Here is a 13,576-nt window from a genome sequence, read left to right on the forward strand (position 1 = left end):
AAAACCAAAAGTAACACACTACGCCGTCATGGATTAAAATCCTGCAGCGCACGCAAGGTCCGTCTGCTCAAGCCAGTGCATGTCCAGGCCCGTCTGAAGTTTGCCAATGACCATCTGGATGATCCATAGGAGAAGGTCATGTGGTCTGATGAGACCAAAATAGAGCTTTTTGGTTTAAACTCCACTTGCCGTGTTTGGAGGAAGAAGAAGTATGAGTACAACCCCAAGAACACCATCCCAACCGTGAAGCATGGAGGTGGAAACATCATTCTTTGGGGATGCTTTTCTGCAAAGGGGACAGGACGACAGCACCGTATTGAGGGGACGATGGATGGGGCCATGTATCGCGAGATCTTGGCCAACAACCTCCTTCCCTCAACAAGAGCATTGAAGATGGGGCGTGACTTGGTCTTCCAGCATGACAACGACCCGAAACACACAGCCAGGGCAACTAAAGAGTGGCTCCGTAAGAAGCATCTCAAGGTCCTGGAGTGGCCTAGCCAGTCTCTAGACCTGAACCGAATACAAAATCTTTGGAGGGAGCTGAAAGTCTGTGTTGCTCAGCAACAGCCCCAGAATCTGAAGGATCTGGAGAAGATCTGTATGGAGGAGTGGGCCAAAATCCCTGCTGCAGTCTGTGCAAACCTGGTAAAGAACTACAGGAAACGTCTGATCTCTGTAATTGCAAACAAAGGTTTCTGTACCAAATATTAAGTTCTGTTTTTCTGATGTATCAAATACTTATTTCATGCAATAAAATGCAAATTAATTATTTAAAAATCATACAATGTGATTTTCAGGATTTTTGTTTCAGATTCCGTCTTTCACAGTTGAAGTGTACCTATGATAGATATTACAGACCTCTACGTGCTTTGTAAGTGGGAAACCTGCAAAATCGGCAGTGTATCAAATACTTGTTCTCCCCCACTGTATATATATATATATATATATATATATATATATATATATATATATATGATTGGAGATGGTTGACCGCACTCATTGTGTGATTTTTTACAGGTCGTGCTTTACACGTTGTCTAGTCTGAGTGGTCGCTCTATGAGTCGTGAGCAGAGAGCCAATCTGAAGTTTTTTGCCAAGCTTGGCATAACACCTTCCGAATCCTTCGCAATGCTGCAAGCAAGTCTACGGGGAAGAAACGATGTCATGTACACGTGCATTTGAATGGCACAAGAGGTTCAAAGAGGGACGGGAGGAGGTTGAAGACGATCCACGGTCTGGACGACCTTCAACGAGCAGAACGGCGGAAAACATCGAGCGTGCGAAACAGATGGTGCGAGTAGATCGTCGACTCATGGTGCAGATGATTGTTGAGGAACTTTCCATCAACAAGGACACTGTCTGGAGCATCATCACTGAAAATCTCGAAATGCACAAGGTGTGTGCAAAGATGGTCCCCAAGCTGTTGGCCGAGGACCAGAAACAGCAGTCACTGTCTGTCAAGACATGATCGAGCGCCTCGAGGACGATCCAGACCTGCTCGTGAGTCATTACTGGTGATGAACCATGGATATTTGAATACGATCCCGGGACCAAACGGCAGAGTCATCAGTGAAAATGTCCGGCATCACCAAGACCAAAGAAAGCAAGGATGTCGAAGTTGAAGGTCAACCTGATGCTCATCACGTTTTTTGACATCAAGGGCATCGTCCACTTTGAGTTTCTACCACAGGGTCAAACAGTGAATCAATACGTGTTCAAGGAGATCCTCCGGCGCCTGATGAGATCAGTTCGGGATCTGTGGGAGAACAACGCCTTGGTGCTCCACCAGACAATGCTCCTGCTCACAGTACCCTGAGCATCTGACAGTTTCTGGCGGAGAGGAACGTGCCAACTCTGGAGCATCCCCCATATTCGCCAGACTTAGCCCCTTGTGATTTTTTTCCTATTCCCCAAGCTCAAGGGGGTGATCAAGGGGTCCCGATTTCCTGATGTGGAGGCCATCAAAAGGGCCGCAACGACGGGGCTCCGGAGGATTCCAGAAGAAGCCTTCCGCGGTTGCATCGAAGCATGGAAGAAGAGGATGGACAAGTGTGTGAGTCTGGAGGGAAACTATTTTGAAGGGGACAAGCTGTGATTTCAATATATTTTTAGCCACGTCGCATTGCGAACACTGGCTCCAAGAGAGCTCCGCGTTGTTTTTCTTCTTCTTCTTCTTCTTCTTCTTCTTCTTCTTCTTCTTCTTCTTCTTCTTCTTCTGGTGAAAACAAAACCTTTCAATCCGCGTCGCGTTGCGAACGCTGGCTCGAAGAGAGCTCCGCGTTCTTCTTCTTCTTCTTCTACTTGTGGTGAAGACAAAACCTTTATGATGCGGCTCTTGGACACATTTGTCCTTGTTTGGAATAAAAGTTCTGTGAAGTCAGTCCCGTGCCATCTTAGATGGACCTCATATACAAATAAAAGGCAGTGTGTGTGTGTGTGTGTGTGTGTGTGTGTGTGTGTGTGTGTGTGTGTGTGTGTGTGTGTGTGTGTGTCGCTGATTGGTATCTAAATATGCGTGTTTCTGAATGTGGATTGGAGTCCTCCCAGGGTGGGCTAAAAGCATCCATCATCATTTCATTGAGGGGTCACGATTCATGGACCAAGCTGTGAAGTTTTCTGTTCTCAAAGTTTTGTGTCGGGGGCTCTCTTCAGGATCGTCGCTGAGCCCCGGACAGCTTAAAAATGTAGTTCATTTGTTATGATATTCCCAGGGATGGTTTTAGCTCACCAGTAAAGTGGTTCCGTGGAGATTATGGGATGGCGCATCAGCTGTCCATCCGTCCGTCCACAAATACTTGCAACTTCTTCTTAGAAACTCCACATTCAATTTCAATGAAATTTGACCACAACCTTCATCTCCCATGATGGCATAAAAAACGCGGTCTGAAGGGGTCCACAGAGAGAGTTTATGGGGGAAGGGGGGAGTGGGTTACCTCCCCAAAGAGATATTTGCTTTCTTCTTAAAAGATACACACAATTCCGATGAAACTTCAAGATAACCGTCATTAGCCATGACGTACCAAAGTTTGTTCATGACATGAGAAAAATCTGCTCGAAGGGAATTGAAGGGGGTTGCCCCCAAAATATGTATTTGCTTTCTTCTCCAAAACTACACATACAATTCCGATGAAACTTGGCCAGAACCTTTAATCACCTGTGATGTACCAAGGTTTGTTCATGGCGATAAAAAAAAATCCATTGGTATTTACTTTCTTCTCCATTATATATTTTGTGGGTCATCCATGCCTACCAGTGGTTGCCTGATTATGTTATCCAGCCACTACCAGGTGAGTACCCAGGGGTACTACACCTATGTTTAATATCTCTGTGAGGTTCTTTGTTATCATTCCTGTCAGTCCAGCAATCACTGGTACAACTTTGACATTCTTCAGCTTCCAGGATCTTCTCACTTCGTTCTTGATGGTCTTGGTGTTTGGTCATTTTCTTGATTTCTGCGTCGTTTAGTCCAAAATCACTGCTGTTAAAACCTCAATAAGCAATGCCTATTTTTGTACAAAAGTATGATATCTGGCCACACTGCTTTGTTTTCGATGTTCACGCTCAGTGGTATCATTAGTTCGTACAAGAGCGGTAGATACTTCCATGTTTTCAGTGATTACTTTTGGTTCATGTTCCCACAAATTTTCTGAAACTGGGACATCAACATTTTTGCAGATGTGCCAGCAGATTACATGATAAACTTTGTTGTGTTGTGGAAACAGCTGTTCTGACATGAGTTTATTTTTGTGTTTGTGTTCGGTCATAAAACACAACATATGAATCTCTTTACGAACCCCACTTCCACCCTTCACCTTTCTCTCTTCTTTTTTTTCATATCTATATATATATATATATATATATATATATATATATATATATATATATATATATATATATATATATATATATACATATATTGTTGCGAATTCGTGCCCGCCGGCGTGCGAGCGGCCACGTAACTCGAATCGCGGCACGTCGCCCACCGGACCGACAATTCTGTCGTGACCCTCTCGGACTAACGCCGGGAACTAGTCACAGGTGGGCCTTTCGGCCTCACCACGATCGTGCCAATCGGCCCCCCCGCGTGGGATAGGGTTGTTCGCCAAATTCGACCTACCTAAGTACCCACACGGAGGGTAGACCGGGCGATCGCACCTTGCCGCAGGTCGACTCCGGACACGGGCCACTTAAGCGACCTGTTCCGTACTATCGGGATAACCGAGCGGTGTTATCGTCGACCTTGACGGTTCCAATTAATTATCGGGCATATTAAGCCCACTACCAACCCTTTACGTGAAGCAAGATGGAGATTCAATAAAAGAAAAGACGAAGCGAAACGGGAAAACAGTTCAACATTAGGCACATTTATTCCGCGGCACACGGAAAGCACACATATACAATAACAACAATTATGCACCAAAAGCAATTGCAACAAAAGAAACACAACAATGCAGAGATACTACCAACGACGCGAGCACACGGCAACACTTACACAGTTTTACTTTACAGACGGCGCCGACAACACATATACTCAAAAGCAAAAGAAAAGGGCCACCCTCAAAGACAAGGGGGCAGACGGGGCCTGTGGGCTGCGAGGCCGGGTGGAGCCTACCCGTGTCTTGTGATGAGCCGCAAATGTGGCGGCGGTGTCCTGACTCCGTGCTCCTTCGCGGGTTTAGTTGGCACTGCTTGGAGTGGGGTGGGAACGGGGCCCCCTTTTCGCACTATCTCAGCGCGGGGGGGGGGAAGGGGGGAATTGTTGATGCTCTGGGGAAAGAGGATAGCTGGCTTGCTTGGGTCCCGCGATGAGCAACTCCACTGCGACCTTGACCGCGCTCCCGGATTCCCCTCTCTGCAGCTCCCCGACAGACTCCGAACCCCGACAGACTGACTCTCCTCCAGAGCCGACTTGAACGTTGCTGCCACATTCTGCCGCTGCCACACTTCTCCAACTCGCCTTGACTCTTCTCCAACTCCCTTGACCGAAAAACTCTCTGCCGCTGCCACACTTCTCCAACTCGCCTGAGCCCAAAACTCTCTTGACCAAAAAACTCTTCCGCTGCCACACTTCTCCAAATCGCTCGAGCCCAAAACTCTCTTGACCGAAAAACTCTTCCGCTGCCACACTTCTCCAACTCGCCCGAGCCCAAAACTGACTAAATTCGCCCCGCGCTCGGCGCTTTATAGTGGTGTCGGAGATCCCATATGCAAATTTCTGGATCAGAACAAGCTCGGGGGTGGAGCCACGCTCGTCCATTGGACGGAGAAAAAGGGGCGTGAATCTCCCCTGATCCTCGAATTTGCATATATCGATTCTACTCCGGCGCGCCTGGAGGCGGGGCCAAACCGCCCCGCACTTGCTGATTGGATGGATCAGAAGTGGGCGTGTATCATTCCTGATCCGACTTCTCCTCGGAAAGGCCGCACTTTGTACCCGCGGCTCGGCGCGCGCCCTGTACGAGTCCAGGACAGCCTGATGCTCGGTGCCCACAAGCGGTGCGGGAATCGCCGCAGAAGGAGAGGCGAAGGTGGTGGAGGGTCTAAAGTGGAGGTCCCTGGCCACGGTGACGCTTGGAATGGCGGTGATGCGATGGTTGCGGGATCGAGTTGTGAAGGTCAAGGTCGTGGCTATTGGCGTTGTTGTTGTGAAGCGGCGTTGCGGTTGGTGGTTGTTATGTAATGGCGGTTGAGACGTGGTTGGTTCAAAATAAAGATAGAACAGAAAAACGGCTATCTTAAAGGGTCGCAGCCCGAATGAATCACATTTATTCCCTCTAAACAACGGGTTTGGGGCTAACTACACATGTACTTACAGAGATATCTCACCTACGGGACCTGAATGGTGGTTTGCGAATTTCCTCAACCGTAACAATATATATATATATATATATATATATATATATATATATATATATATATATATATATATATATATATTGTATATATTAGAGCCTGTTGTTGGCGTAGTGGTTGGATTAGAGCCTGGTGTTGGCGTAGTGGTTAGGGTAGCGGCTTGGGATCCAAAAGGTCCTGAGTTCAAGCCCTGTTGGCCGCTTGAATTAATGCACACCTGGAGGTTGACTCAGCCTGTCATCCTTCCGAGATCGGCGAAGTGAGTACCAGTGCACTGGGCCCGGTGTATGCCCCGGTTAGAATAGGTGTACCATATCCCTGTGTCGTCAGAGGCGACCAGGGTTGCGTCAGGAAGGGCATCCGGTGTAAGACCTGTGCCAAATAATTATGCAGATCATAACGGTTGTCCACATGATTGTTTTGTGACCTTGAAAGGTAATGCAAAGGTCAAATTTTTAAAGTTGTTGAACGAAGCCGGGTTTTCGACATTTTGCAGCAAATAACCTGTCACCCGTACCCAGGGGTTTCCTTATTTCTTGGAGTAGGAGGCTACCATTAAAAAGTAGCAGGTTACCATCACCGCGAGCAAAGCGAGCGCAGCTGTATGTCTGTGGTCCAGGGCCCTAAGCGGGCCCTGGAAGCCGGAAGATTCTAGATGGCTGGAGATGCATTCCAGCACGATTTCTGACATGAAATAGTTCTCATATCATCATGCTGTTGGGGTGGAAAACTCCACCAAAACAAGTGGTTAGGCCTATACTGGATGGAGTTACATTTACAAAATGACTGACAGACTGGTTGACGAAATTCAGCTATACTGTATTGTTAGTTCAAGAAGCTTTTAAACAAGGTTCATTAATTTAAGGCCATAGTAGAGGGCACACCAAGGTGTCTGGAAGATGGAGTAGCGAAGCACTTTAAAAGAGGCATTTTAGCAACATTTGGGCCATACCTTAGTTCTTAATAGGGAGATGATACTGCACATGGTGAAGTACAGTGAGCAATCTGAAGTAAGTGTGTGACATAATAATAGTGTACATGAACTAGCATTCATGAAGGAAACCATATTCCATTTCTCGGATTTCAAAACAGGGGGATGTCGAGATTTCGTGGTGACAAAAAAAATATCGAAAAATTGGTGCTGAAGTAAGCAGGCGGTGACCTTTGACATTTTTTCTCCGAGTCGACAGCTGCGGGTCGCCGGTAACCGGCTTCTAAGGAAACCCTGGCATACCACATCATGTTGATCATTTTTATAACTTGGTCAAAAATTATCACATTCTTTCATCCTTGACTTCTGAAACAATCTACATCGTCAAATACCGCTCGTGAACCATTGGAGTCTTCAGACTTGTTTATTTATTTAGGTTCCAATTGTGTGTGGAGTCAGTCCAGTTGTACAGTGAGCCAATGGGTGGAAGATATAGCTCGACTTATTAGGTGTTCTGATCTTTGACCATGTTATGTCACATGATACGTGTTAACCAATGAGATTGCATCTAAATGAAAAAGCCACAAAAGTGATCTTGAAATGCTCAGATGGTGGATGAAAATACTCTTCGGACAATCACCGAATGGGATTTGGGCTGTGTGCCAAATTTGGTGGTTGTCAGTCTGGCAGTCCTTGCAAAAGACGCAAACAAATAGACAGAGAGAGAGAGAGAGAGAGAGAGAGAGAGAGAGAGAGAGAGAGAGAGAGAGAGAGAGAGAGAGAGAGAGAGAGAGAGAGAGACAGACAGACAGACAGACAGACAGACATCCGATGAATCTTATTTATTAGATAGTTACAACCAACCTTACTCTTTCTGCTGCCAATACCTTTCCAGGGAGACCATTCCATGCATTAACAACTCTCTGAGTGAAAGACCCCAACCTTAAAACAGAACATTCAATCATTTCTCAACTCTCCCCTTCTCTACCCTCAAGGTTGAGACCCTGGTAGTGTTTCTTTCCACTCTGAACTTCTGCATTTGTTTTGCCAATGTCCTTCATTATCTAAAACATCTACTTCCTTTCTTATGCATAAAGTCATGTTTCCTTCAGCTGCTCCTCATACTTTAATCCAACTCACATCATATCAATGTCATTGCTCTATGTTGATATCTCTGTCTCTCTCTGTCGAGTAGCTCGCGTTAAAAAAAAAAACATTATGTTTGATCAACGAGTCAAAATGCACAAGAAGAACTAAAGTGTTTTTGCTCCTTTCAGGTGAAGCTGATCATCCAGCGGGAGAAGCAACTTGGACTGAATGGACAAAACCTGCAGGATCAACCTAAAAACCTAATGGTTTCCATCAGTGAGAAGAGGGCATTAAAAACACTGAGTCTGGTTATGGGGGTTTTCATTATATGCTGGCTTCCCTTCTTCATTGCAAACACTTTAAAGGTTTTATGTGATTTCTGTATTCCCAATCCTCTTTTCATTTTTTTCAACTGGCTTGGTTTCATGAATTCAACATTTAACCCCTTCCTCTATTCAAGAAACCCTGAATTCATGACAGCATACAAAAACTTCTTGTTTTGCAAGATGGGGCCATCTTTACAAACTTGAATACACAATGTCAACTGGAAAGAGCAATCAGAGATTGCAGACCCTTGCCAGGACTTGTTTTGTGTGGTGTATTTTGTGTGGCAAATAAATGGAAGGATGTACTAAAAGAAAGGTTATTGATTACAAAATAAAGGTCTAAAGGACAAAGGTCTGAAAACGTGTAAAAGAATGAATGTCTAAAGGTCGAAAGGTGTAAAAAGATCGAAAAGGGTTAAAAGGTTCTAAATGGCTCTAAAATGGTATAAAGGGGTCTAAAGGGTCGAATGGATCTTAGCAATCAATCAGAACTAAAGGCTATAAAGGGCTGAAGGGTCTAAATGATATAAAGGGCTGAAGGGTCAAAAGAGGTTTAAAGTGTCTAAAGAGTTTTTAAAAGTTTCAAGGGTCGAAAGGGTTTTAAAACGTCTAAATATGGTCAAAGTCAAAGCAGTCAAAGTGTCTAAAGGGTATCAACAGTTCGAAAGATGTGAAGGTCTTAGGTCTGAAAAGGGGGTGAAGGGGTATAATGGGTCAAAGGAGTCTAAAGGGGTCGAAAGGGTCTAAAGAGGTTTAAAGGGTCGAAGAGGTCTGAAGGCCATGAAGGTGTCCTTCCCGGGACCATTGTATTGTCACACACACACACACACACACACACACACACACACACACACACACACACACACACACACACACACACACACACACACACACACACACACACACACACACACACACTTAGGCCATGGGGAATTCTTGGCACGAAGGGTCTAAAAGGTATGCGACAATGGTATGTAATCAATGGACGTAATTAATAGATGTAGTAACGGTCCAATAATATGAAATTAATACATGCACTCATGGTGCAACTCACGTTCAAACAATACGAAAATAATAGATGCACTCACATTTCAAGAGTATGTACTTAATAGACAAACTCATGTTCCAATGAAATGGTATTGTTATGGATTTTCAGAATCGGATCCGACTAATGCACACAAACATTTAGGTCCTCTGAGAGTTATTTCCCTAAATGCATGTCCAGGATCGACCATCCTCATGTCTGGTGGGATTATAACTTTGATCCATTGAGAAGGATAAATAACAAGCCGGTAGGCGGACATGGGTAGTCGACTACCCAATAGAACCTGACGCGATGGGCCTGTTCGATGGGGAATGAGCTGAGGATTAAGCACAAGAAAATTCAGGATGCTCGCTTCAAGGGTTAATACTGCAGATTGTTTTTTCGAAAAAATACCCCCACATTTGGAGGTTTTTCGGCTGTTGCTAGGCAACGGAGGGTCCATAGCAACGGTTCTTTCTCACACATAACTAGGACATACCATGAACCAACCATACCAGTTTCATGTAAATCTGACTCATAGTCTCTGAAATATAACAAACTTCGTTTTTTAAATGTTTTCCACCAGGGTTCATTCAAAGTCGATCTTCTCCGACAGTTTTCATAGGATCCGGCTGGAAATTTTTGACAATATGGCTGAATGTACTGCCCACAGTTGCTCGTGACCCGATTTTTGATTTTCGAAAAAAATAATTTTTTATGATTTTTCACAAATTTCAAAGTCCCGTTGCTAGGCAACGATGGTGTCCATTGCAAGGGTTCTCATTTGCACACAACTCGTTCATGGTATGAACCTACCAACCAAGTTTCATCGAAATCGCCATTGTATTAACTGAAATCGCCATTTTAAATACTGATAAGGGGAGAACAAATCTCAAAAAAATTTTTTTTTTTCGACTGGATCGATTACCCAACAGACAGACAGACGGACAGACAGACAAACATATCGACGGAAATACTGATAATAAAGGAAGATCAAATTTTTTTTTTTTTCCGACTGGATCAACTACCCAATGGAAATGTCCAGAACAAGCCGGGAGGCGACATGGTTGCTCGCTCGAGATGGAAAGCTGGCCGACGCGACTGGCTGATATTCATGTACATGCTATCAATCAATTTAGCAGAAAAATATGATTATCACAGCCCTCTTAGTTTGCGCCCAGAAACCCGCCTTGTGAAATTTCAGGCATGTTTCCAAAGAGACTCTAACAAATGGCAGCAATGGTAATTCCATTATCTATTCGCTGAAGATATTATTTTTTTATATGATCATGTAAGACATTCTCCTTGGGCACAAAAACAACAGGTCCCTTGGAGGTCCAGTTTCGGAGGTATTGATTTTTTTGTACAGTCCACAATAAGTGTACGATGGATGATAAAGTATTTTAGCTGTTGCTAAGCAACGGAGGTGTGCAGAGCAACCATTTATTTTTGTGGACATGCTCGCCACATTGTACACATTTCACCCAAGTTTCATCAAAATCAGATTCTTTCTCTTAGAGATATTCGCAATTAACCGTTTCTGAAATGTTCGACATGTACTCACCCAAAACCTATCTCCTCCTACAAATATTTTTTGTTAGGGCTGCAAATTGGCATGAAGGGAGCGAGATAGATTGCGCACAGAACTCTCGGCTTAAATTTTTTTTTCGATTTTTTGACCACTTTAAAGGGCCGTTGCTGGGACCCGGGGTCCCATATTCGAAAGCACACGATTCCCAGTGATATTGGTCCGACCTCCCAAATTTCATTGGAATCGGTTGAGTGGTTTAGCCCCGAGGCTTGACCAAAGTTTCGCGGACAGACAGACAGATGGAAATGTCCAGAATAAGGGTACTCTAAGAACAGCCAACAGACAGACAAACATGTCGACGGAAATACTTATAATAAGAGCAGAAAAAAAATCTCAAAAAATTTTTTGGGGAGATTTCTTTTTTCGACTTGATCGACTACCCAATAGATTTCCTTTCTTGTGGGATGGCCATTTTCTCTTTACCACAGACACATCATGCACGCGAGATAGCCGTGAGCCCAATGGAGGCTCGTCTACCCCCTTTCCATCAGGACACGTGGGCTTGGAGGTGGACGATTTATTTACCCCTTGGACTTAAAAGATATTTGATTAAGCAAACCGAGGGCTTTTCCTGAGCAGTTATTCTGACTGTGAAATATGGCTGTGGGGATCATTTACCTCACCCACCAATTTTCTATCGATGTTCGACACCCACCTCTTTCACCGGCGTTGACACCAACCTTTTTCCATCGAAGTTTGACGTCCCGTTTGGCAGATCTGTGGATGCTGGCTGGCTCTTGTTCATGTCGGGCTGAACGGATAGGTGATGGTTGTTGTTGACGTTTTATGAGCGCTTCACGTTTTCGCTCGGTAATTCTGGCTGCTTTCTGCCATTCGTCCAGCACCGCGGGCATGGCGTTGTGGGCCGAGCCTGTGTTGATTTGGGGTTGCATCTCGTTCTGGTGAGGAAAGAATGATCGCGAGGTTGACAGTTGATCACGTGCAACGATGCACCAATAGGCAAGGTGGATTTGGTTGAAGTCTGCTTGAGGCTCCACCCAGACTGGCTGCCTATAAAAAGGACGGGAGGACCGTTTTTGTCACAGCTGGGTGACGTTTTTTCAGCTCCAGTCAGTTCCAGACATCGTTGGTGAGCTGGCGACAGTTTGTTTTGTGACAGTTAGGCCTAAGTCACATTTGCCACGGCGGCCGTGGGGTCTCCAAAATCTACGACCACTCGCAATTATACGGCGGCCACAGTATTTCCACGGTCACACAATGTAGCCGTCACAATATGTTTTTATTTTTCGGGGAGCCGCACAGCGAATTTATAAATTGTGGAGACCGAAAACGTGGGGGTGCCGTAGGTCTTTGATTTGATGTCGCACGGTGACCTGAGGGCGTTCCTGCGGCGGCCATACAATTTTCAAGGCAGACGCAAGGTGACCGCAGGGGGACCGTAGGGGGGCCCTAAGGCGAACGTGCGGCCAGACGGACGGTAACGAGTGGGTTCTTTTTTTCTTCTTTTTTTTACCAGTTCTTTTGTTTCGGCTTGTCGAATTGCTACGGCGAACGTAGAAATGAAAAAAGTTATAACTCCGCGCTATAATTCCACGGCGACCCGACGGCCTGGAAAATATAGCCATACGGCGTAGGGCCACCCTGAGGCCACCTCAGAAACTCTGCGCCGCCGCACGTTTCTGTCAATTCAGAAGGCGTACGGCCGCCGTATCCTCGCCATAGAGCAAATGTGACTTAGTCCTTAGTGACAGACTTGCAGCCTTGCAGCTCTGACATCTGGTGACAGCCTCACAGCACCTCAGCTACTCACAACGCCTCAACGCCTCACTGTGCCTCACAGTTCCTCAGCGCCTCACATCTCCTTACAGCTGTCTATTGCTTGTGGCTCATGGTGGCTCCTGACCCAGAAAAAAAAGCTTGAATGAAAGCTCCTGGAAAAGCTTTAAGACCCAGAGTGAGGTGGCCAAGGATTGCCGAATGAAGGATATAATCCAATAATGCCATTAATTATCTTCAAAACGGGTGTTTTAATGAATTCAACATCCAATTTTCACTCTTACACTTCCTTGGAGTTGTTTTTCGTGGACATACAATGTTGCAGGCTGCGGGGTTTTATGGTTTTGCAGTTTTGGAAGAAACACACACACACACACACACTTATTAGTGGAGATGTACCATTCTAATCAGTTGTGTCATGCCAAATTTTGAGTTGCCAGAGCCCTGCAAAAATGTATTGGCCGTGACGTCATCGACAGATCAAATCTATTGTCAAATCAAGTTTTAAAATGACACTCACAATTTGAGTGTCCAAAATGAGGGATAAATAAAATGTGCACATTTTACCATGATAAGCAAAAGCATAACACACACACACACACACACACACACACACACACACACACACACACACACACACACACACACACACACACACACACACACACACACAAAATCTCTTAATTAAGAATCCCCCTCTGAAGAAAAAGTTAAAATCAATTTAATCTCCAACCACCGTTTTTCGACAAAACGATGTATTTTTAGAAATTAAAAAATATATTTTCATTTTTATAAAATTTAGGACCATGTGGAAAATTTTGCCCTGACACAGGACTGACCTTCATCACTGGGAGCCGCAAACTTTAAAGTGCAGTGGTTTGTGTGATATATTATGCAATTCAGAACATAATTTTTGTTCTCCAGAACAATTACTTCAATGGAAGAATTAAAATTGTTAAAATTCTTCAACAGAATAGAAGCATTTGGGTGTGCGATTTGACCTGCGTTTTGGCGCGGATATG

The 13,576-nt window shown here is 44.8% G+C and overlaps 1 protein-coding gene across 1 annotated transcript in view; it reads left to right on the forward strand.

Moving 5' to 3' along the window:
- The window catches only part of LOC147033009 (beta-4C adrenergic receptor-like), a 26,176-nt gene extending 17,491 nt beyond the window's left edge, over positions 1 to 8,685 (forward strand). The window contains exon 2 of the mRNA XM_085871113.1: positions 8,065 to 8,685. Coding sequence (XP_085727239.1) covers positions 8,065 to 8,406 — 342 coding nt within the window. The 3' untranslated portion in view covers positions 8,407 to 8,685. The remainder of the gene's footprint in view (positions 1 to 8,064) is intronic.
- The last annotated feature ends 4,891 nt before the right edge of the window (positions 8,686 to 13,576 follow it).

The sequence above is a fragment of the Eptatretus burgeri genome, chromosome 2 (assembly GCF_056783735.1).
Source record: "Eptatretus burgeri isolate ZD-2024b chromosome 2, Ebu_testis_v1, whole genome shotgun sequence".
Taxonomy (NCBI): Eukaryota; Metazoa; Chordata; class Myxini; order Myxiniformes; family Myxinidae; genus Eptatretus; species Eptatretus burgeri.